This window comes from Tetrao urogallus (genome assembly GCF_951394365.1).
Source record: "Tetrao urogallus genome assembly, chromosome: 22".
Taxonomy (NCBI): domain Eukaryota; kingdom Metazoa; phylum Chordata; class Aves; order Galliformes; family Phasianidae; genus Tetrao; species Tetrao urogallus.
Window position 1 is genome coordinate 4,561,267 of NC_136835.1, and position 26,096 is coordinate 4,587,362.

Sequence of the window (26,096 nt, forward strand, 5' to 3'; positions counted from 1 at the left end):
ACCAGCTGAGAAAACATGGAAGCAAATGAACAACCTGTGAACTGTAAAGTATATTAATAATGAAATCACAGCCTGGGAAATGAAGGCTTTATACTGTTTATATTCTGCTCCATTAATAGAGAGCACTCTCGCTGGCTCCGCCCCATTAGCCAGCAATCTGCACAGAGGAATAGCACGAGGCAGGCAGGGGAACGGTGGCATGGGGACAGGGGACAAACCTGTCAGGAGATGCCATCAAAGCATCTCCCACCTGTGGACACCGGGGTGCACTGGGACTTGGTGCCTCGTTCATGGGGAAGGAAGGGAGCAGAGCGTGATGCTGGGTAGAAGGGGGTGAATTTCAGGTTGGATATTAGGAAAAACTTCTCTGAAGGAGTGGTGATGCTCTGCACGGCTGCTCAGGGAGGTGGTGGGGTCACCGTGCCTGGGGGTGTTAAAGAAACCTGTAGATGTGGTACTGAGGGACATGGCTTAGTGGCTAATATTGGTGGTAGGCGGATGGTTGGACCTTCATGATTCTACAGATTTGAGGGAAATCAGCTCTAAGACCACCAGAACGTAGCCAGCAAAGTGCTGGCACCAAAGAGCAATTTTCACATCGCCCACGTGGCTGCAGACCCTTTCCACCAGCGGAGCACACGGTGGGTGAGATGCTGATGGTGCTGACCCTATGGTCAGAAGAGGACGGACGCACCAAACTCCCTGCAACCTCCCACCCTCCCCCTGTACCTCCAAAAGCCACCACGATGGGGTGGGAGGACCTGGCCCACGTGTGACACAGCCCGGCCAGCTCTCTCCTCCCCCAAAACAACTGCCATGGCTTATGCAAAGCGCATCACGGGAGCTAAAACCAGACGAGTTTCCTATAGCTGAAGCGACCTGGTGTTGACAGAATGGGGACGCGTTTCCACAGCTCAGATTTTTATAATAATACCTCGAGGGAGTCTCTGGCAAAGTTTGGCCCAAATATAATTAGTTTGCACAGCTATTAGGGGCTGATAAAAGGTTTTAATTTGTGTGGAGATCTCTCGCATCTCAGACACTCCCGTTCCTTGCTCTTCCTCTGCTTCCAAATGCCAGCCGAGTGAAAGGCACATCCCGAGCCAGCGACACAAAGCCCTGCACGAACCAGGCAAGGAGGGAGAGCTCTGACTGCTAAAGAAGAGACAGAAAATCCGGCGAGCCGATGCAGTCAGCACGTTGGGGTTTTTGTCCGCACCGGGAACACGTGGAAACTTCCCCGTCCTGCTGCTGAGTGTATGCGGGGCTTACGAGATTGTCATGCAAATGGATCGGCTCGGGAACGAGACAAATAAATCTCCTGTACTCTTCTTGCTATCGCTTTGCACGGGGCTGCGGCTCCCTTGTGCTGGGCACGGTGCAAAGGCAGATGGAGCCTCTTGCAATGCCACGGGAAGGCGGTGAGCAATGGGATGAGCTCAGGGGTGCAGACAGCCGTCTGCTTTTTGCTTGGGAAGAGCATCCCAGGTCTGCGTGCATCCCCCAATCCCGGGGAGCTGAGCACGCTTTGCCTCTGGTGAGGAGGGAAAGAGTGACACTGCAAAGCTGTGCTTAGGGAATATGCTGAAGCACAGAGTTGGGTTTTTTTTTTTTTCCTTCTTTTTTTGCTCCTTTCTGTAATGGAAAGGCATTGCCTCATTTGTAGCTGGTAGGGGTCTTGTTATTTTTGTATGAAAATGCATCTTGTAAAGGCGGCTGTGCCAAATATGCAAACAAATCAGCTGAGCGGGTTCATTTCCACCATGTGGAGAAACAAAAATATTACTTTTATATATATACACACACGTAGGTACAAAATCTCCTGTTGCTTTACAGTAGCAAGAAGAACAAGGGCATCGCATTGGAGAGGAAAGACTAAGAAGGGCCATGCACAGTCAGCACCCAACGTGCATGATGTGTTACCCAGGATTAAGTCACTCCTACCCCATCTTGCTCCCATAGCAGGCTTCGGGGGGCTAAATCTTCCCCCTGCTCCTGGCAGGATCCCATTGCAGCCTGCAACGCGTGCACAAGAACTTTGCAAACCAGCACCGCCCTCACTTTGGCCAAAAACTGCTGCCTGTGCCACACTTGTACCAATGGAAATAAACCACCAGTGACCCTTCTCCCAACGGATCTGTCCAGAGTGCACTGATTAAATGCACATCAAAATGGGTGGCAGATTTACAGGTTAACAATGATTTAGTGGAGTGCACCGCAGCCAAATTAATGCCGGCTATAATGTAGTTTACCTCATTAAACAATGCACACCAAGATCCTGTCTGTTGTAAAACAATTGGTCTCTGAAGCCTAGTGTTCATCTTCCAGGGTTGCTGGGAGATAATAAATGGGTAATATTCCGGCGATAATGGTAATGGAGTCACGGCTCAGAGCTAATATTATGGCAAAGCAGTAATTATTTCAACAGTAAACAAGGGGACGGTTGAGCTGCCGACAGGATTGGAGCCTGTTGAAATGCTTCAGTTAATTTAGCTGGAGCCCAGGCCTGCAGTGCCTCCTGGAAGGAGGATGAGGGTTGCTGGCTGAGCCTCTGCAAGACCCTGGGCATTGGCCTCTGCAGGCAGTCAGGGCCTCAGTGCTGGAGAAAGGCCATGAGATCAGGGGAACACATACAACAAGGCAAGATGGGATGTCATGTCTGACAGAGCAGCCAACCCAGTCCAGGTCAACCCAATCGAACCCAAACAAGCCCAACTGAACTTAAGTCAACCCAGTCAGATTCAACCCAGCCTCAGCCAACTCAACCTAACTCAAACCAACTCAACCCAACTCAGTCCAACCCAACCAACGATGCAGCTCTGGGTTGGTTCTCTGCTCCAGCCACAAGAGGTTCAATTCCTTTCCTTCACATACTGCTGTTGATGGCCCATACAACAAAAGTCCTTCTTCACAAATTGGGGCTCACACCCCTACTTCCCCCAAGGCCGCAGTTGGCTCTGGTTTGCTCAGCTCAAGAAGATTCATACAACTAAATGTCATCTAAATACAGGCAAGAAAGGCAAGGCAGGTGCACTGGCCTTCTCCAGTGCCTTCTGAACCTTCAGTAAGAGCCAAGAGACAGTGTAAAACCATACATAAGATCCAAGAGGAACACAGCAATAGGCACAAATCAGCTGCTCTGTGAGAGCCATTTCCCTGTCAAAATGACCAGCAGAGAGAACAATTCTCTGTCATTAAGTGAAAGTGGTTGTATAATCAAAAAATATTAGGCTGTTATAATCACAAAATAAACAAGAGAGTTAGGCAAAGTAGACTATGATAACAAAAGAGAATAAATAGAAGGCTTACCCTAATGCTGGGCTCACCCACAGAACTCCAGTAGAGGCAATCTCCAGAAGAGACCCTTCCCCACTGGCAGCCAGCTCTTAAATAGGTCTAGGAGGGGTGCAGCCAGGCTCCATCCCTTCCTGCAGCACAGCTGAATTGCCTTCACCTGTGCTCCTCATGGCTCACCTCAGGTGATCAATCAGAGGTTCAGGCCGTGACTCAGCAGCTCCCATACAGTGGTAACTTGAGGCATGGTTACAGGGAGCCCTTCCTGGGGACAAGGATTCCCCTTGCTTCTCTCAGTGCCTCTTTTCTAGGCTCCAAGGCATCTCCTGCCTGCAGTCCAGAAAGGATCTGGAAAGATTAGGTGCAGCAAGCAATGCACTCAATGGACAAACATCTGAATGGAGGGGACGTGCCCCCTTCCTGGGGACATGCAACTCCTCAAGCTGGATGTTTTTTCAGCAGCTTTTCCTTTTATTTTAAGCCCTGCCAAGAGCCAGAGAGAATCAATAAATCCAAATATACCACACTTCTCCCAGAGTCCCTCCGCTGCTTTGCTGCTGATGTATAGACAGACGATCTCGAGAGACCTCTGCCACATCAGGCCACCATGTCTCATCTATCTTAAGTGCATATACAAGCTGTGATTACTCCCACACCCAAGCACCTCACGTCCTGAATGCATTTAGCCTCCCCTCAGCCCTGCCAGGCAACGGACTGCTGTCTCACCTCTCCCAGGGAGGAAGCAGAGGTTAACAGAACTGCTCACTGAGGACAGCTGGGTCATGGCAGGATGGGGCCCTCCAAGCATCACATCCCCCTCCAGGTGCTGCTGGCCCAGCAGCAATGCAGCACTGTGCTTGTGGGGCAGGGCTGGGCTCCTGCTTTCATTGCCGAGACTAATCCTAAGATTAATGAGGGATTCCCGCTATAAAGACCTTTTGATCAGCCCTCTTATGAGTAAATACACCATCAAGCCAAACCATAATGTTTTGCTACCCTGGCAGCCTCCCTTCTTAAGCCTTACACCAGAATCCATCATACTACTGCAATAATCAAACAGCAATTAGACAAAACCGTGGCAGAAAAGTCTATCAAGGGTTGTTAAGGATGACGAGTTGGATGCAGCCCTTGGCTCAGGATAGCAGCGAGCCCTTGGTGCCACTCACTGCAGTTCATCAGCACTTTTCCTGAGCTTAACGGGAGGCAAGACAAGTCTCGTGCCTGCCACAGGGATGCATTTGTTCACCAAGAGATGAAAACCAAACTGACAATGTGGCAATCACCATGACAACATCAGAGTTACCCCAAAAATAAAGAAAGAGCCCAGTAACTATGGGAACACCTGCGTGACCAAAACCACACCATTAACCACAAGGTCTCACCATTGTTTGCAGATGGCATCAGCACCGTGGTGCCAGGACCAATGCATCTGAAGCCCTCGTAACTTTGAGAGATTTCACCCTGCTGGAACACTTCTCTTGACTGACATCCCAGTGGGTTTGGCACAGGGGATGGAGCTGGCTTGCTGGGTGCTGGAGCTTGGCTTCCCAAATGGGTTTTCTGCCATGTGCAGCCCCCAAACCCCTTGTCATAGCTGTGGCTTCTCAGCAGAGCCCTGTGATGGAGGAACGTGTGTCTGCACCCACCTCCTCCTTATTCCATTTCAACCTGTGCACTGACAGGAGACAGGTGGCTGGGAAGGGACTGCAGTGGGATGGATCGCTGGGGAGTTGAGCTGCTTTGGTGTCAATCCTCTGGGAAACCAGACTGCATGCTCTTTCCAGTGAGCAAACACTCTTATTTGCTTCATTTCTCACCAAGAACCACAGAACAGACTGAGAGCTGCCAAGAAAATAATAAAGCCCGTGAAGTGCTGCTGTGCAGAGGAGCACTCGTTGGTGCAACTATGGGAAGCAGCTCCTCCAGCACTGGCATAGCAGCAGCCAGCTTTGGGTCCTGGATCTCCAAACCACAGCATCTCCTCCCAGGGAGCTCGTCATCACCTTGGCATCTTCTACAGCACCTCTGCACACCTGCTCTGGCTCTTATTTGTACTTCAAATCCTTGTCTCCTGTATACATGCTGAATTGGAAACGGGCAAATAGAGCATCCCCAGAGGCAGGGAGAGGAACAGGAGCTACATGCAGCCACCAGAGCTGTCTTGGGCCATCCCTGTGCTCAGCACCCTCCTCTGTCAGGCAGGCAGAGCCAGGTAAATCTTTGCAATCATTTGCTCTCTTTGAGCTTTGAAGGCAGAATGCCTAATCATGGCCAAAATCGGGTAAGAACTGCTGCAGCAAATTACACAGCACCACAGGTAATTTCTGATTAGCTCACTCTTCCTCTCGTGATGCATCCTCAGTTTCCATAGCAGCTAAGTCCTAAAATGGAAACATCTGGTTCAAGCACAGGTAAAGATTCCCTGGGGAAAGAAACCTGCAGGATGGCAGCAAACAGCGAAAATAACCCCTGTGAAAGTGAGAGGCACTGGGAGCTGGAGCCTGGTTAGGAGAGGATGGATGGGTGCAGGGGAGGAAGGCAGCGAGGGGCAGGGAGTGGGAGAGGAGGGTCCTGGGGGCAGGAGGGACGCGGGATGGAGAAACGTATCTTCCAGAGGCTCCTGTCAAGAGAGCAGCCTGAGATGGCACCGACTGTGCTTGCTCTCTGCTGGGGCCATGAGGAAGGATGGGTCTGGCCCAGCAGCTTGTACAGCGCAAAGAGCAAAATCCAACTGCCCAAAAGCAGTGAGGAGAGGATTTTGAAGTCATACAGCCCCCAGTGGGTGTGTATGGGAATTCACTTCCCAGCACTCCCACCCACACTGTTCTGCTCAGGGTTTGCTTTCCAATTAACGAGGCTACCAATTAATGCTCCGCGCGTTTTCTTGTTGCTTTGCACCATTTCCAGCCCCTCTCTGATGCAACGTGTGAGGTTCCCTGGGGGGGGCTCTCAGCACGCAGCCCTGGGCCAAGCGCTGTGGCAGCCCCAACACTCCCAGTGCACAGCACCACCAACCTGGTAAGCACCACCAATCCTCCACAAAAGAAAAAAACCCATATTATTCCTCTCCCAAGCCACCAGGCTGGATATTTCCCTGACAAAACCCTCCTGCATCCAGGTACATCTTTTCAGCGCACATCATCTTCTTTACTCAACTTCAGCAACAGGCGAAGCAGCCAGCAGCACCTCCCAGCCCTTTTTGGGGTATTTTGGGCGACGTTTGACTCCTACCTTTGGGTGAGATGTGTCTCCAGGTGATTGTGGGGTCTGGCCTTCCTGTGGCTATGCAGGTGAGGCTGACGTTGCCGCCTTCATTGATGGAGATGTCAGAAGAGATCTCGATAATTTTCGGCGACACTGCAGCGACACAAAGAAGGAAACACCATCATAACCATACAGCTCTCCCATTGACGTGGTCTGATTTTTGGGTGGTGCTGTGTGAAGCCAAGAGTTGGACTCAACGATCCTTATGGTCCCTTCCAACTCAATACTCTACAATTGTGCCTTAATTCTGCCACCCCAATGCAACACGAGGCCCCTGAGCGCGCACATGGCATGGGGCCAGACCCAAAGAGGGGACATAAAAAAGAAAGGGGCTGACGATGGGAAACAGACAGGGAGCAAATGGGGCATTCCCCACCCAGCTGCTCCTCCCAAGGACCCCGTCCCTTGTTGTCCCCATCCCAGCTGCTGCACACACACTGCAATGTCTGCAATGGCCTTGCACGCATTGCCTCTGCTGTGCAGGTAAGTAATTTATTGATCCGTAAAGCACTCCAAGACGCTCTGGAAGGGATTATGTCATGCCAGTGCCGTGCAATAAAATAAGAAATGATGGATTTTTTGTGAACATGAGGGTGATTTAGGGTTTGTAGTTGGAAGTGTAGTTAAAGTACATTTTAAGTGGAAATCAAGGTGGGTAATGAATTATTCCCTGTTTTGAAGGGCTTCTGGGAGTTCATTTTTTTGCTGCTCTGGGCATGACGGCTAATCTGATAATCATGCATCGAATCAGGAGGTCCCAGAATGGGGCTCTGGGCAGGACAGCGGCCGTGAAGGCAACACCAAAGGAAATATTAAAATTCATCAGTGTCATTAAGCCCAGCATGAGGGCACACATCTCCTGGGATGGCCGGCTGGGAGATGCTCTGCCAACAGCCGTGTAGTCCACGGAGATTCAATTAATGACAAAGTGCTACAAGTAGGGAGGAACCAAGAAACCAATGCGTGCTTCCCACAGCAGAGCTTTCAGAATCACACAGGCCATGGGGGTTTGATACTGAAGGCATGAGCAGTGCTGGAGCAAAAGGCCCATGGAGGGGAGGGGTCGCCTTCCCTGGGGGTGTTCCACAACCATGGAGATGCGGCCCTGAGGGATGTGGGCAGTGTTGGTGGGAGCTGGACGGTTGGACTGGATGATCTCAGAGGTCTTTTCCAACCATAATGACTGTAGGATTCTAAGGAGCTCAGCTGACTGCAGCTGTCGGTCCCGCACAGTGATGCTATCTGCCATCTCCCATGCAATGCACACCGTACCAAGGAGGAACCTTGGCAATGGTTTTTAATTAACGGATTCGCATCACTCATATTTGGCTTGTTTTGCTGAGCTCACTGAGACTGGCAAACAGCAAATTCAGCCTTTGCATTGTGATGCTGGTGCCACGCACAGGGATTTGCATCCACGCAGGTGACGGATAGAAATCTGCAATCAAATTAAATGACCAGATTCTAAAACATAATCAAAACAAATTGAACTTTGGTTTCCACTTCTCCTGAAAATGCATCCTGAAGGGCATCGCTTCCTCCTCCTCCCCAGCAGAGCAGCACCAGTGCTCCTGCAGTGTTTCATGCTGCTGGGGATGGGAAAGGGAGGTGAAATGATGGCTTTGGCCATGCAATGGGAGAATCTGCAGCACGACAAGTGCAAATGCAGCTTTTGGGAACGGCCCTCGGTCGGTCGGTCTCCAGCAATGCACTGCAGCCTGCCTGGGATGAGGTGAGGGCTGGGGAGCAGGAGAGCGACAGCGTCAGCAAAGTCTTTAGGAACCACTTAAATTAAAAGCGGTAGGATTTAACGCGACAGTTATTGTATGCTAATTAAACGTTTGAATAATTAACCACGCGCACTCTGTAAAATGCCTTTCTTGAGACTTAGCAGGTACGTCGTCAGGCTTTTACTACACTAGAGAGGGAAACTTCAATAAATAAGTGATCACAAGTATATATTTAACATTATTTAACGGCCGCCGGTGCTGCCGTTCCCTCCACTCAAAGCTTTCCCCATCAGTCGGCACTGCTGCAGCACTGGGGCAGAGGAGAAATTCCTTCTGCTGAGCGCGGGACGCAGATGGAGCTGCGCCCCAATGGGAATGAATAAATAAATAAAGCTAAATAAATGCCGGCTTCCCAGGCGGGAACCTCTCCTTGCGGGCAGTCCTTTTGTGTTCAGCATCTCTCCAGCTCAGAAGTGATTAAACATGGCAGTGTTGGCCAAGCTGCTCCAGTGACACAGTGCAGATTTCCCCAGAGACCGGCTGGTGTTTCATCGATCTGAATTTTGCTTTCTTCCCCCCCTTTTTTCTTGCCACAGCGATGGGAAAGGTCTCAGCGCAGTGCCGAACTGCAAACCCAGAGCTCGGCTGGACTTGCATGCACGGAGTCCCAGGGACAGAAAGCAGCGTGCTTAAATATTTAACCAAGCCATATGGCACGTTACACGCTCAGGGTGTTCAGTCAGGTGATAGATGCCTGTGCAGCTCCAAGCATATGCACTTGCCTACACAGATGTACTCCCCAACTTGTGCTGTGTGCGCACGCACCCTCCTGGCCCTGGCACAGGCTGAACCTCCCAGCATCCATCCCAGAGCCAACACAGGTGCAAACGCCCCCTGCACGCACCCTGCAGCAGCCAAACGCAGTGCTGTGCACAGATGCTGAGTCCCTGCACCGCATCCAGCTTGTCCCTATTGACACACACAGCCCAGGGCCTGGAGCAAGCTCACCACCAGATATGGGGGAAGGAGACCAGCATGAGCCTGCAAGGGTGCCTGCAATGAGGAACTGAGTTTTTTGGCTCAGCCACCTACATCCTGACCAAGATAGGAGATGGGGCTGCAGCATCTCTGCCTGCTATCTGTGCATGGGGTATTGCTGGAGAGTGCAGAGCCCCAGCAATGCCCATGCCAGCAGCCTGCCAGCAAGATGGGCTCTGCTGGTAAGTCTTGCTTCCCCCTCATAAAACATGCAAACTTCCATCCTCCAGCATGAGCAACATCTGTTCCAGATCAAAGGCAACAGCAAAGAACATCTATAAAAGCATCTTGAAGCAAGAAAAAGAGGGAGACTCAGACTTGTGTTCTGCAGGCGATCTGTGATGTGCACTGGCAGCTTCCTGAGCATCAGGCTGCCACAGCTCGTGCCTTTAATAACAGACACTTTCCACTGTTACCCACAGACTTCTCCGTGTTTTACAGCACACTGCTAGCAGGGTCCTGCTGCTGGGAGCCCCAGCCCTGCTCACTGCACTGCCAAGCATCACATGGAGCCCACACTGCTGCACCAACAACTGAGGGACAGCAGGGCTGGCTGCGATGCGGTGCAGGGACCCCAACACCAAGTCAGAATCATAAAGGTTGGAAAAGACCTCTCAGATCTCCAAGTCCAACCCCAACACACCCCTCTGCCCACTGCCTACATCCCTCAGTGCCACATCCCCATGGTTATGGAACACCCCCATGGACAGTGACCTCACCACTCCCTGGGCAGCCGGGCAGTGCAGCATCACTCTTTCAGCTAATAACTGTTTCCTAAAATGTGCTTCTAAATCAGGTGCTGCTACTCTCACACAACCATAAGAGGAAAGCAGAGAGGGCATCATCCTTCCATAACACCAGCACAGCTCAGAAGCTGCACTGAGGAAGTAGTCCATGAAGTAGGAGGCACAGAAAGCATCCCCAGAGGCAGAGAGAGGAACAGGAGCTACATGCAGCCACCAGAGATGTCCTGGGTCATGCAGGCTTCTATATAAAAAACTTCCAATTTTGGGTGCAGACCCTACCCCAGGTTTGCACAATCCCTTGGCCCAGCTTCACCAAAGGGCTCAGCCCCCCCCCCCCGCACAAACCTGGCACTGGGAGAGGAGCCGGGAAACGAAGAGGACATACATAATGACCTTAATAAGCAATTAATAAATAACTAATGGCAATTGCTCGTTTTAAAGCAAGGCGTAATGAGATGTGTCATACAGCACTGAGATGTAACTAAATGATTTCCCGAGCAGATAATGCCTCCTATTGCAGCACAGCTCTCCGAGCTTGGAGGACACCAAATTTTTTACACCTGTCTCTGCAGCAGGTTATATGGCAAGGCATTGAAATAACTCAGAGGGGGAGGAGGGAGAAAGACGTTCCCAATCATTCATTAGTAAAGTATTTGTGAACACTGATATAACTCACCGCATAAGCCGCAGGGCTTCTGCAGACAAACTTTATAGCTAAGTGCCAAAAGGGAGCCCAATCTGATTCCACTTACGACAGCATCAATCTGCGCTGCTCCTGCCGTTGTCAACAAGGGATGTGCCAGAATAAACACGGCACAAAAGCAGAGTCAGAGCTCAAGCATGACGACTTCTTTCTGACTCTGAGGTGGGTGCAGGTCGTCTGCCATCAGGCCAAGCAGCCTTAATGCTGGGTCGCCTGCTTTTGAGGCTCTGGAAGGATCCAGGTCTTTATTCTCCCATCCGCTCGACGAAAGGGAAAAACTAAGCCTCACATCTTGGGAAATAAAGCAAGAGCCTGCTTAGCATGGCTGTTAATAAATGGCTTCAGTGTACAGCCAGAATCCAGCTTTGAGAGACCCAATATCTGCTTTCACATTATGGTGCCCAAAGGAGGTTAGAATCATAGAATCATAGAATGGTTTGAGCTGGAAGGGACCTTAAAGGCCATCTGGTCCCACTCTGTGCATTGAACAGGGAGACCCACAGCTCCATCAGGAGCTCAGAGCCCCATCCCCTGATCCTGGGTGCCCGCAGGGATGGGGCATCCACCAAACTGCTGAACTGCACTGGACACTTCCTTCCCTAAAATGAACCTAATGGTGCAGACCTCCTTTATAAAGCCCTTCATGCTTCTCATGCAAACGAAAATGAAAAAAAGAAAATTGAAAGCTGTAAGAAAGAAGTTTTTACATTGTCAGCCATGAAGAGATGCAGCTGAAGAAAGACTGCTCGACAGATCAGCTCCCTGTCTAGACAGATCTCATTTTCGGCTCCACGCACACTTCACAGAGCTAGGATCTAGTTTTCAGCTTCTGCTTTTTGCCCCCAAGTCACCTGGGATTCCCCCTGCCAGACAAGCAACGCCTCATGAAAAGCAGAAAATTGAAGGATCTCAGAGCCTTGAGACACCCGGCGTCATCTTCCCAGCATCGCTGACACCTCTCATCACAGCACTGCACACAGCCACCTCCACGGCCATCAAACTGACAGGGACGTGGGGACACGTGGGGGCTGCAGGGTCCCCCGGGTGCTGCTGGAGGCTCCGTCGGACCCCTGGGAGATGTCACTGCACGGGGACGAGCGCGCCCGGCAAAGTTGGAACACGACGCCTCGCTAATACAAAGCTTGTCAAACCCATCACCTCCAAATGCTGAACGTCTTTATTAGATTCCTTTATCTCCCCCCGAGATCGGAGGGACACGACGAGACGATTCTCAGAGGAGATGTCATCATCCAGAAACTAATTAAAGGCTGTGCGGGAAGTCGGGCCACGCGCACTCTGGAGAACAAAACGCATTAGCAACTGGAGTCGAGAAAAATATTACAAGTGAACTTCAGATCAGAAAGGGAGAGCGAGGGACTTGACAATAACTCTCCTCTCTGTTTCTCCCCTGCTCGTCCTCGATAGCCGTCCCACAGCAGGGCTGAGAGCCTGGGAGCAGATCCTGCCTTGTGATGGATGCTGAAGGATGCTGGATCCGGGTAGCACCTTGGGAGAAAATCATCATTTGGATTTGTGGAATTTCCCTGTTTTTTTTGGTTGGTAAAGCTGCTTGCTGCCTGTCGGTGAGCTGCAGGGGATGCTTGATGCCTGTGCCCTGCTCTGCATGGAGTAGTGATGGGCAAAAAAACGGGGAGGAAGACAGTGAAGAGAAAGGTGCACCAGAAATCTTACCATGATGCTCAGGAATGATATGACAGTAAGATGCGATAGGATAGACAGAGCCTGGGGACACAGGAACCACAGGTGGAGAGATTTCTGCATGGGGACAGTCCTACTAACTACACCCTACATGCAACTGGGGCTCACGTCAACTGAGATGCATCACACTGAGATGCACGTGCCATCCTGCTACAATCACAGAACAGCTTAGGTTGGAAGGAACCTTAACGATCATCCCATGAAAGTCAGCTCCTCTTCCCATAAGCAGCCCTGCATGCAGGTCCTGCAGCAGCCCCCCATGTGTTCCCCACTCCAGGATGGGCGCTATGTGAGTTGAGCCTGCTGAGCCAGCCCACACCACTTCCCTTGCAGAGAGGAACGCACAGGAACAAAGAGCTCCAACATCCTTCCCAAAGATAAATCAGATGCTCTAATGCAGCCTGCATCTCCAATGAATATAGGGCAGGTGTCTCTGAAGTGAAGTATTAGTTAAAGTGATGCTCTTTAAATTACATTTCGGCTATTTCAAGCAGACAGGTTGTGTGTGGGTTGCTTTTTTTTTTTTTTTTTTTTTTTTTATGATCTATCTAGAGGCTTAAAAAGACACAGAGAGAAATAAATCTCCCTTCCATTAGAAACACACTACGCTCTTGCATATTTGTTCTTATCTTCACGCTCTCCTCCGCGCTCCCTCTCCCCCCGCTCAAGCACAAAATAAGTGTTTCTGATTACTCTTTCCACACCGACACTGATCTCATTGCAGGAGCCCAGGGATAGCTGCAATGGTCGCCTGATGCTCCCACCTCCACACTGCTTTCCTGTGGAAAGGAGAGAAAGCCCCAACTTTGGGCTGAGCTGCTGCTGCGCTCTAGCCGTATCTTCCCCTCTGTCCCTTGTATCCCTTTGGCCTCTTTCATCTACTTTTGTCCCTCCTGCCCTCTATGAGACATCTTTCACTGTTCCAGGGGCTGTGCCAATGAGACACAAAAATACAGTGTGTTCCGTGGGGTCAGATGGAAGCAATCCTGAACCACGCATCAGCCATAAACCTTGCTGGAGAGACGCACGGCTGCTGTGTCCTCAAATCCCCCATCTGCCTGCAAAGCCTCGAGCTGTTCCTCCACACTGCCGGCAGCGGCTCCGCTTGCTGTTATTTTTCCTCCCCGTGCCTTGGCATCCCCAAATAATTGTTCTTCCTGTGCTTCCACCCCAAGCTCCATCAATTTCAGGAGCCTCCTCAATCCTCCTCAATCCCTTTCTTTTTGCTCGCGTTCAACTCCGGTGAAAAATAAATGGACTGGGCAGGGAGCACGGCCCCATTATCTTCTGATTAGGAGGTCTCGAGGCCAGCACTGCTACTGCTGACCAACCCCTCTGCTCTCCTGCTCATGAAGCAGGAGGTCAGCAGTGCCCGGCAGCCTCACGAGAGCCGTGGGCGAGGTGATTTATGCCTCCAGATGCCGCCGCTCCTCCTGTCTGCTGGGATCACATTGCTCAGCATGCGACCCGCCAGCGCATCCATCATCCATGCTGGGGCAGAGCTGCCATCCCACAGCCTCCCCGTTCCATCTTTCAGCACTTCTTTGCATAGCCTGGAGCTTGTGTTCCCTCCTTGGAGGCTGTGGGGGTCTCCATGCTTCCCTTGCTCATCCCACGGAGCATCTCTGGTCTCGCACAACTTGAAGCCATTGCCTTTCATCCTAGTTGCTGTGTGATGACCCACATCACGCAACCCACAGCTCCTCACCCCTTATCATCTCCTTGAAAGGGAGGTGCTAATGGTTAGCCCTCCAGGTTCAACGATGCTGGAGGACAGAATGGTCCCTGCTGCCTCAATTTGCCTTGATGTGCCTGGAGCTCAACACTGTGCTGCAGGTGCTCATTACCTGTGCACATCACCATGTTCATTTCTTGGGCTCTGCCAACGGTGTTGGCATTAACCCTACTGTCACAACACCCCCTCGTGTTACAGGAGTACTATTATTACAGATGGGGAAACGAGACCCAAAGAGCAAACGGCCCAAAAGCGCCCATTAGGATTGATGCTCAACCAGCACCTGCTATCCTGCCAGGCTGTGCTGAGCACAGCAAGATATCCACACACAGAGCTGCGATTAAAATTTCATCAAGAAATTTCTACCCACAAATATGCAATGTTGGACAGAGTTAAAAGCAAAGGCACCGGCAGGCAGGGACAGCGGCGCGCTCTGCGTGTGTGGGGGCTGCGCTCGTTTTCCATGAGGAATGTGCCTTCATTTCCCATTTCTCCTCAGTGAAACCCTCCAGCCTTCATCCTGGCCACCCTCGCGCCTCTGAGAAAGCCCTAAAAGCCACAGGGAGTTATCTTCCCCCAGAGCATCCTCTGATTTTCCTATTTGTCTTGCTAATGCCCAGCCTCACCGATGGCGCTGCGTATTCCCCCTGCGCTCGTGCTTTCCAAGGAAGGAAGGAATATTTTTACCCCTTCCTTCCTACTCCTCCTTCCCCTCCATTTCATCATTTTGGAGGCTCTTCTTCTGGAATTTCCTTTCTTTCCTCTTCCTCTTTTCACTTCTAAAACCTGCGGTTCTCAGATTCAGAATCATCACTGTTTTTAACTTGGCTCGAGCCTCTTTAATTAAGTTACTTTCCATTATTTTTTATCTACTCCATTTGTCTACATCCCCCTCGCCCTCCCCTATTCTTCCCTTCCTCCCCCAAGGCAGGCTGGGTACGAAATCTTACATTTCCATTTGGCTAACAATCACTTTGAATTTTTAAATGCTATTAAATTGGATCACACCGGTCACTGGACGGGAGTTGTCGAGCTGTGATATTTACTTGTGCCAGTCAAAGGGAAATGAAATTGCAGTGGAGCAGGGGGAGGCGGGGGGGAGCACAGATTTATTCTGCCTGCGGTGCTCACAAACAGCCACAATCCCTTTGGATTTTAGAGCGAGTTCAAAGGAAACTCTTACGCTCAACCATGAATGTATTGTAATGTCTTTAATAAATCAATTACTTGTTGGCAGGGAAGTGTCACTGCATCTCCAATCCTTGTAATCACCTCCGCCTTGCTGTGTTTTAAGGGCTGAGGTGGAAGGGGAGCCTGGAGGAGGAGTGGGGTAAGGCAGAAAGAAGGGGGAAAAATAAAGAGAGAAAAACTTCTGCATCGTCTGGCCAAAAAAGAACCAAAAAACCAAAAAAAGAGAGAGAGAGCACGAGGAAAACACAATCTCACACATGCTGCACGTTACTTAGGGGCAGGATTTGTGCTCCTGCCTCCAGGAGGGTGCCGGTATTCCGATTTCACTAAAAGAGGCCTTTTTAGGCTGGAAAATTTGCTAAAAAGCAGGCGAGCAGGATTTGATTACAAAGCAGTGCTGGCCAAATCCAGCCCCTCCTCCTCTCTCTCTGCTGACAATATCCTCCCCTCCACAACAACAATAATCTGAGCACAAACAGACACGAAGCTTTTCAGAAAGTAATGAACTCCGGCTGGAGCCAAGGCAGGAAGGGTTTAATGTTTAGCTCAGAAAGCTTGGCGAGGCCATCAATTATATAGCCCTGCTGCTGAAGGAGCAAAAAATATTATTTCAGACAGACATGGCCCAGAAGAAAAGATAGAGAAGGAAAACACTGCAAGAAAGAATTAATTCCGTGAGAGAAGTGCTTGCAAAAGAGGAGTGGGATGAAAGCTGGAGCTCTCAGGATGAAGCAAGTAAGGGACTGCAGAGGGCATGGCATGGACAGACATCTCTATTGAGCCCAGGAAGAGTAAGGGGAGCCCACGGACATCCATATGGGGCTGCCATCGTCACCGCCTTGCCCCATGTTTGGATCCAGCTCCATCAACAGGGCCAGGAAACCCACACCAGCAATGTTTCAGGACCTGTATTTCACAGATTCATAGAAACACCAAGGTTGGAAGGGATCTCCAAGATCACCAAGTCTAACAGCCCACTCATTTCCACACGCATTTCCCAAAGGTCACACTTCCCCATCTTTTTTCAAGGCTCTTTCCTTTCTCATTCCCCACTTGCCATTTTTCTTCCCATCTCCTTCTGTAAATCTTTCTTCCTCACTGCACCACCGGAACAGAAAAGCAGGAAAAAAAAACAAATGCCAGCAGGACGAGAGCACAAAGCTCCCAGCACGTGTCCCTCCAGTCCCCAATCTCATTTTCCAAGTTTCAACCTCTCCAAAGCAAAAAAAGCCCCATTTCCCCCCCTTCACTCTCCCCTAGGCTCAGTGACCCCTCCAGCCCGTCCTTAAGCTCGCAGATATTTGTCGAGCTTTTCCAGCAGCTGTTCCCTTGGCCTCTCCTTTATCTCCAGCATTGTGTTCACATCTGCTTCCCACTCTGCCTCCTTTTCCCTGCCGCTGGGAGCCGGGTTTTAAATCACTGCTCAGCGCTCCGGCTGCCAGATGCGGATTTCATACTGCCCAGCATGCTCCGTTTGGATAGGTATCCAAAGGCCGTGTGCAAGCTCCTCTGCCTCTTTTTTTCTTTTCCCCTCCTCCCTTTTGGCCGCAGAGCCAGCTTGGCTCAGGATCCATGTTCCGACACCTGGTTGTTGGCAGCTTGCAGCCCTGGCACCGATGCGCTGCGTGCGGCTCCGCGATAGGGATGGGGAGGGCAGTGCGACCCAGCCGGGCTATCAGGGATGTGCTGGTGGCCGTCCCTGCACGGGCTGGCAGCTGTCCCATCACTGTATCCCCACAGCTTCGCCTGGAGGTTTGGCTGAGCCCAGTTCTGGGATTTGTGAGCTAGCAAAGTGCAGCTCTGGACAGCATCGCGCAGGAGATGTGTTCAGGACAAGACATCGCCATCTGCAGCCACACTGCCTGCCTCTGAGTGTGGCAATTTTGGCAAAGCAATAAGCAAAAGCCCCGGGGAGCAAACAGACGGGGGCACACAGGAGGATGCCATGCTGCTGCCCGTGACAAAACTCCTCTTTTGGATTGCAGTCTGTCTGTGCTACCCAAACAAGCGAGGGCGGCACTGTGTAACACACATCCTGACTTCCCCAAAACTCATCTGCCATTTTTTCATTGCAAGATCGCACCCTTGGCCTCCTGCACCCTGCACCCTGCAGCATGGACCCCCACAGGTGCTGCCCTATGTATGGCAATGGTGAAGGCAGCACCAAGCTGACCAAACCTGCTGCAACCAGAGTGCTGTTGCTGGACAGGCTCCGGCGGGACTGGCCATAAAATCAGCTCTAAAGGCCAAAAAGAAGAGCCAGATTAAAGTATCAACTCAGAATTTATGCTCGGGACTTAAGGTTTAATAATGCAACAGAAAATCAATATTTAATAAAGCAAATGATGGAGAAAAACAGTGAATGGGAGATGAGCTGCTGCTCCTGTTTCAAACATGTGAGTCCCGGAGGAGCCGGGTTGGCAGGATGGATGTGACACCAGATTGCCACGCGAGCTGGCACACAGGGCACGAGGTCCCACCGCTTCCAACTGCGGTGTCAAGGGGCTCGCAGGTCTTTTATTAAAGGACAAACAAGGAATTAGAGCGGTGGTCAGAGTCCAAATACCCATGGACAGCAACCAAATGCTGATGCATGAGGGGAGCCAAGCAGCTGCCTTGCGGAGCGGGCCCAGATTTGCACTTGAGATGGAGAAATGTGGGCAGGCGGGCAGCACCGTGCCCAGGTTCCAAATGTACAGAGCGGGATTGGCCAGGATCTGCTGACCAAGGATGGGGACAGCAGAAGGTCTTGGAGCACTGAAACCTGCCTTCCACGCCAGGATGCTCTCCTGATGTGCAGGAGAGGGAATGGGGGTGGTAATTGTGGGGTAGCAGCAAGCACACCGGGCATCACACTGCCTGCCAGGCATGGTGACAAAGCGAGCACACAGCGAGCATCGAGGGATGCGACAGGGATGTGGGGACAGAGCAGCAGCTCTGACTCCCTCCCCTGGAGCTGGGAGCAAATTGCACTCGGTGTGCATGGCATCGGGATGCTGTCCTTCTGCTGCATGCTGCAGATTAAAGATGCATCCTGCTATAAGTGCATCCAAACCCTCCAGATTCATCCATGCCCCCAAAATGCGTCCATGCCCTACAGATGCATCCGTGACCTACAAATGCATTCAAACCCTGCAAGTGCACTCAAGCCTTACAAATGCACCCAAGTCCAACAACTGCACCCAAATTGTACAAATGCACTCAATCTGTGCCAGGGCCTCAAAGCACTTTTTCAGATTTTGGGTTCTCCTTCAAGAAACTGGAGATACTGAATCCCACTGCTGCCATGCCTGGTGCTGCACAAAACGCTGATGCCCTGTGCTGAGCTGCAAAGCACCCCCTGAAATGACCACCACTACAATACCAAATACCCTGCAGTAGCTCTCCTTCCCTCCCAGTCCCTCTGTCCCACCTCCTACTCTATGCCCACCCATCTCCACCCCAGAAACAGGGTGAGCTTTCCTCATGCTCAAAAGTCAGGAAGTGTTTTTTGTTGGTCCTTTCCCCATGCCCACCCAGGCAGTGGTGGGTGCTGCCTTGGGTGCACAGGGCTCACCCATAGGTGAAGGAGGAGGGGAGCTGCAGCCCGCTGGATGCAACCAGCGTGGCTCAGGATGCACAAGGCTGCACCCATTGCATCCCATCCCCTTGGGCAAACCCAGCGTCACAAAGTTTGGGGACTCAGGGTAAGCCCTCCCAGAATGGCTCACTTAGTTACAGGTGCTCAGCTCTCCCCAGTGCCCTTGGATGGAGCCCCTCCATCACCGCCGCGTGCCGGGTTGCCTGCCTGGCCCTGCGGCACGGCCATAATTTGTAGCTTGTGCTGGGATCCTTCACGATGAAAGATGACATATAAATATAAAACGTTATCGCTCCATAACAGCCACATGCTATAAAACGCCGGGCAGAAGGATCTGGAACTAGATGGAGGCAGTGCTTTAAATCCTTCCCCACAGAGTTACTACCGCTAAAACAACAGCCCTGCTCCAAAGAGCTCCAGCACAGAGGGAGGAGAAGAAAGGCTGCGATAACGACACCCGATCGCAGAGTTGGGTGAACAGAGCGACTTCACAGCACGGTGACCTTCCCCCCTTCCTCTGCCAACAGCCCCGGGAGCTGCAACACGGCCACCCCGGCCCCATCTCCTCCATCCATCCCTGCTGTGCTGTGCGGATGCCTCTGTGTTACTATAGGAACGATACACACTGCTCCCCGTGTTCCCCTACACTGCGTTGACTCCGCGATCGCGATAACAGCGCTGTCACTGCAGTAACGTTACATTGTTGAGGTCTCACTGTTCTCCCCTTAATTTTATTGTCGTAAGATTAAATTGCAATAATGTTATTGAGCTGCCATTAGCGTTGCCATGGTAACAATAGCATTAAGGCAGCGCTATCGCGTTACAGCGGTCCTACCGCTCCGCCGCAAATATTTTAACGTAGTAAAACAAAAGAGATGACTGCAGTAACATTAAATGGCAGCCACCTCATTAACCCGCCGCTGGCTTTGCCAGGCTGAACACTACTTTGGGGCCCGCGCGTGGCGGCGGGGAGATGCTCATCTCCTTTGGGACGGTGGAGGATGACTCGTGCAAGACCTGCAAGACCTGCAGAAACCCAACGTCCTCCTCCGGCTCTGCCTGGGGAGCTGTGAGATTTTGCAGAGCACTTGCAGAGCTGCTGCTGCTGAATGGCTCCAGGTGATGCAGGTGACCTCCCCCTGAAAGCCTTTGCAGAGCATGGGTGAATGGAGCTGCTGGGAGCTTGCGTGCACAGAAAGGCTCAAAGAAGAGCAGGCTCTTGCTTTGCAGAGAGGAGTGACCTGAGGGTGACCTGTGTGTCTCTGTGGGAGTAGCAAAGAGTTGCACTGAGCTCGCCTTGCCACAACCAAAGCACGCACGGCTGATGCTGGGAGGCATGGAAATAAAGGCAACTACAGGGTGCTGGGAGGTGGGAATGGCCCCGACGAGATCACTGCATGCTCCCACATACCTGGGATGTCACAGCACTGTGGTGCAGGGTCCGCATCTGCACTGCTTAGAGGAACCTGCTGGATTCCAGTGTTAGCAGTTCACCAGGGGAGAAAAGCAGAGAAACTACCCACAGCTGTGATGCACGTGAGGCATAAAAGCACGCAAGGAAATGAAAACGGTCTGTGTCCTATGAGTCACCACCCTTCCCTTCCCCTCACTTCAGTCTTCTGCCAATTCTCTCTGTATGGGAGCAATGACATTCTTTACTGGGCACCTGTTTGCTTCTGGCCCTACCCGAAATACCATTCACCTCCCCATCCCTCCCACTATTCCATGTGCCAGTGTCCCCAGGAAGGAAGATGCACTGCAGGACATGCACCCAGTGGAGACCAGCACAGTTGGTCCCTCTAGCACCAGGAGAGCCTGAAACTGCATTGAGAGCAGGGACAAGTGCTTGGTGCAAGTCCCAGAGTCTGTTTTCCCCCCTCCTGCCCCACGCTATAATTGCTAATTAATAATAATGCTCAGCTCTCAGATAGCGCATTCCATCTTCAAAGACCTCTGTCGACATTACCAAATTAATCCTCATCAACCCCCCTGTGAAGTAGGTGACAATTATTATCTCTGCCTTGCAGATGTTAAACTGATTTGCAAAGGGGTCAAGTGACTCCTGGGGGCTGGGACAGCCTGCCCAGCCCCAAAGTGAGTACCCAGACACTTGGGTTCAACCTGAGGGTTAAACTCCTCCAAAATCCCACTTCTTGCACCATCAGAAGTGACCAGACCCAGTGTCCAGCCCTCATCATCCTCATCCACCTTGTTTTCCCTGCAAGCTGCCTTTGCACAACAGCAACAACAGCTGCAGGGTCTGATCCTCCTGCATTACTGTGTGAGCCCTTCCTTGCTCACATGGCAGGCAGGCAGCAGCAGTGCCCTCAAAAAGTTATTCCCGACCTCCCTTGAGCCAAAGGGGCTTACTGCATCAAAGGAAAATTAATTGGGCAGAGTTCAGGGCTTGAAACAAAGCCAGGGTGGGGCTGTGAGCCCCATCAGAAGCTTTATCACTGCAGAACACACCTTGGCAGTGATGCTATGGGGTGGCAGTGATGCTTGGGTCGAGGTGCCAACCCAGTGCCAGCTCCCACCCCAGAGCAGCCCTGTGTCACTTATGCCCACTGCCCCCAACTCCAGCAAGCAGGTGATTAGTTCCCATATGAAAGCAGGGATTTGCAGATTAAGCCCAACACAGGAAGGAGTGGGAAAACTCATTTACACCAAACAAAAGGGGAGGGGTGATTACTTGCAACGGTGACAAAAGAAAGAGCCAGATAGGGGCAAAGAAAGTGATAAAGCAACGGAAAGTGCTAATATCCCCCAGTTGCATTCCCTTTTTATTTTTTTTTTTTCCTTTCTAAGCACTAAAATTCCACCATTTTCTATCATGCAAATTCGCGTGTCTAAGTGAGATTAAGCTCCGGCAGCACCCGTGCCTCCTTCACCAAGTCCATTTCCAGCACTGAGATAAGGCCAACTTTCCATAATGCATCTTACAAGGCAGTGGGAGTGTCGTGCAGGCGCACGTCGGAGACGGCTTATTATCAATACAAATAAGAGCTTTCCAGACACCATCCTCCTCCCTCCTCTCCTCTCGCTTTTCAGCCCAGCGACCTGGAGAACAGAGGCTTAAATAGCTGGAGTGCCCCCGGGGAGAGGGAGAAGGAGCTGTGTGTTAAATAAACCCACGTGGGGAAGGAGGAGAGAAGAGCATTACTCTTCAAAGGTCAATGGGGCCAAACTGAAGCCTTCTTCTCTGCCCTGGGTTTCCGCATCTCTCTACGCACAGAGCTCACTCACAGAATCCCCACAGGATCATTCAGGTTGGAGAAGGATCACCACGTCCAACCCCATCATGCCCACTGACCGCCTCCCCCAGTGCCACATCTCTGCTGCTCTTTAACCCCCCTGGGGATGCTGAGCCCACCGCTCCCTGTGCAGCTGTGCCAATAACACCCGCACGCTTTGCTGGGCGCTTCTCCCCATCTTCACCCCAAACCCCACGTGTGCCCTCAGAGTCTGAGCACGCTGCTGAAAACACGGACAGCCACGCTTCCCTGCTCTGTGCTCCTGCAGCTGCAGCCCCTCCTGACAAGAAATCCATGAGGAAGCACTGGGATGTGCAGGGGCCACCTCCCAGACACTGCAGACAGCACAGGCTCTGCCCCAAAGGTTCATTTTCGGCTCCACGCCAAACAGGCAGGAGGTGGCTGGGAGCTCCTTCCTTGCACTTTGCACCTTTTGCAGCGATGTTGCTGCCTCACATCAATTTCACATCACCGACACCCAGCCTGACCTCACTTAAAACAGTCCCCAAAATAGCAGGTCCAAACTTTGATGCATTCAGAGCCACGGGGCTGTTGTCTCCTTCCTGGGCTCATTTGTCCCATATTAGTGCTGAGGCTCGCTGGCAATGGGAGGGGGAGATGCAGTTATCTGCTATTCCTGGATCAGCAGCCATCACCTTTTGCCTTTCAGGAGAAGGATTTCAAGAGTGACGAGTTTCTGAAAGCCTGACCAACAAGGAAAGGTGGGAGAAAGAGGGCTCCAGTGGGAACAGAAAGCAGGTGGCTAAGGGGCAACAAGATAACAACCTTCCCGAAAGCAAAAGGTTGTAACAAAGAGGACACTGATCAATTGTTCTCCACGTCCGCTGGGAATAGGATGAGAAAAAATCCACTTGATTTGCAACAAAGAAGGTTCAAGTTAGATATTAGCCATAGCCATACATTTCCTAATTATAAATGTAGCAGAGCAGTAGAATGGATTGTCTGGGGAGATGGCAGAATCTGCTTCGTTAGAGATTTTCAAGAATAGCTCTCACAAATGTTTGCCAGCGCTGTCCCTGCCTCGTTGCAGGGGGACAGGCTAAATTAGCTCTGGAGGTGCCTTCTGCCCACCTATTTTGGGATCTCAGCCATCAATAGAGTCAACCTAGAAATAAATGCACGGCGTTTCCCTTGCTGCAGCGCGGCCATCCTAGGGCTCCCAATGGCTTTCAGTTCCCTCTCCCTCTGCTGCCACAAAGGACCATTTCCAACGCTCATATCCTACAGAAAGCTCCTTTTCCCACCCCCATCCCTCTTCTGTTTTTTATTCTTTCCCCCACAGACCCACTCCATCCAGAAGCTCCACGAGGGATGATGAGCTCCAAGCTCTCTCCATACGGACATCCCCCCACACATGGGGGCAGGAGGGATGCACTCGTCTTTAACTGGGGTCACTCCAGCAATCCTCCCTTTGAGGAGGCTCACCTCCATGCACCCTGCTGCAGAACACACTACTGCCTCATTCCACCCAAGAGATGGCTGAGCAAGCCAAGCAATAACTCTTGAAATGAGGGGCCAATGTTCCATGCATGGAGCATTTCCTCCAGCAGCAGGAAGGATGTGCAGCACGTTCTAGGGCTGAGACCATCACTGAGTCCTCCAGTGCTCAAACCACTGCTGGGAATTAAGATGTGACCTTTTCCTCCTGTATCCAAACATCTCTTCCTAATGCTGCAGCAAGACAGGAGGGATGAGCCTGGGTGTCTGGTGATACGGGAAACCGGTCAGCACACTGGAATAAGGGAGCCAATGTAAATTGCATCACCCTGGTGATGGGAACTTGCGGGTGATCGACTTTGGCTTAAGAAATGCGGGCAGGTAATAACAGATTGCAAGATAAACAGCAAAGACCCAGGATGGCAACACATCCGCTTTCTCTCCCTGGTTAATGGAGATGGAGAAAGTCCGGCTGTGTTTAGTTTGCTTGATTGCTCGAAGAGGAAAGACAAAACGGAAGGGGAAGGAGGGGGGGAAGGTTGGGTTTGGGTTTTTCCCCCCCATTCTATTCATTAGGCTGTCAATTATGCTCGGGCCTGGCATATTGACGGCGGATTAGCTCAACCCAGCTCTGTGTACAAGACCAATGCCTTTTTAACCCAGCTTGTTTCCAGATCAATACATCCATCAGCATTCGAAAATTAGCCCGAGATGAGATTCCAATACTCGAGTTGGTGTGTCATGCTAAGAGGGCTTCTGGCCAAATCACAGAAGAAGCAGGAGGAAAAAAAGGGCTGCTAGCAAGGGATCAGAAATTCTCCATCGATCCCCCATAGGCTGTCTCCATGCCAGCAGTCCCTTACTCAGCATGTCCCTACACCTGCAGAGCTGCACCCATCCTCTCCCTGCTGTGGGCCCATGGGCTCACACACACCTCTGGGGTAGGCAGCCCCAAGGAGATGTGCTGGGTCACCACATGCTGCATCGCCCCACGCCATCCCTCCTCCTCCTCGCAGGAGTTTTAACACACAAACACATATTGTTGCTAGGCACACACACACCCCCGCACAGTACACAAATCTGCTTGCTCTTTCTTTTCCCCCAACACAAATTTTACTTTAAGCAATGCCTCCAGCATTGGGGAAAAGAAAAAAAAAAGCAAGCATCAAAATACAACAAAAAACCAGCAATGTGACTATAGCAGTGATTATTTTGGGAGGCAGAGATGCCTGTACCAGAGTCCCATGACTGCTACAAGTAAGTTGGGTTACATCATAGAATTATTAAGGTTAGAAAAGACCACTAAGGTCGTCAAGTCCACCTGTCAGCACATTGCCACACTCAAGCGCTGCCCAACCTCATGTGGACTCTCAATCCTGGATCACCTATGGTTGCACCAAGCTGTCTTCCCAGCAGGAGCAATAGGAGGGGAAGACCCCATGGCAAAAGAGAGCAGGAAGTCAAAGCGCTGAGCCCACCCCCCCTAAAAAACCCCCTCCCCTTACCTTGCACGATGAGGTGGACGCGCGACGTCTTGGGGTGATTGTCTGTCTGCACAGAGCAGGTGTAGGGCCCCTCATCGTACACATCCACGTTGTGGATCTGGATGCTGTACTGGGTTTTGGTGTTGGCCAGGAGCACCACCCTCGGGTCCAAGCACCACTTGTCATTGCCGGCATAGAGGATGCTGCTGCGGTTCAGCCAGGCCACGCGGGTGACGCGGTTGTCCACGGAGCACCTGTGGGCAGAGCAGACCTGTTAACATGCTGCCATCACCCTTTCCCAGCCCCACTCCTCGCCCTTTTTGGAAGTTCTGGGCACCCAGCACTCTGCTCAAGGCACTGATATCCAACTAAGCTGGCTCAAGAGATTTCCCCGACAGCTTCACAGTTATTGCAGATCGCAGCCCATCCATTGTACAACCTACAGCCCCCACATTTCCATTTGCTCCTTGCCTCAAACCTCCTTGCTGACCCCAAAGCACACCTTCTGGGAGGACACAGGCATCTCCCTGTTGCCTAAACCACCAAAGCAAGCTGGAGATTACAGAACCAAGTCGGGCTTTGCTGCATGCCAGCGATGGCGGATAATGTCCTTCCATAAAACCACTCAGCCTAAGCTCCACTGTTTATATTCTCCCCATTCTACTCCATTATTTGTGCACCGGCTGGGATGCAAATTAACTCTGGAGGCACCAGAGGCTCCCAGCAGCCTGCAGGGCAGCAAAGGAAGGCAGCACCCCATGGAAACAGCCTAACTCTTATCATGGGAAGCTGGGTAAAGGGGAACTTCAGGCAGGCGACAAGGAGGTCCCTTCCAACCCCTACAATTCTATGATTCTGTGATTCTGTGAAGCTGCAAGATGTGCCCCCCCTTGTGTGCAA

At 51.5% G+C, this 26,096-nt stretch overlaps 1 protein-coding gene across 2 annotated transcripts in view; it reads right to left on the reverse strand.

Annotated features, from left to right (window-relative positions):
* LOC306954637 (protein CEPU-1) overlaps positions 1 to 26,096 on the reverse strand; it is a gene marked incomplete at both ends in the record, with an annotated part of 244,074 nt that overhangs the window by 14,732 nt on the left and 203,246 nt on the right. For both annotated transcript variants that reach the window (XM_079545775.1, XM_079545774.1), the window contains 2 exons: positions 6,526 to 6,651; positions 25,218 to 25,450. In XM_079545775.1, the coding sequence (XP_079401901.1) occupies positions 6,526 to 6,651; positions 25,218 to 25,450 (359 nt within the window). The remainder of the gene's footprint in view (positions 1 to 6,525; positions 6,652 to 25,217; positions 25,451 to 26,096) is intronic.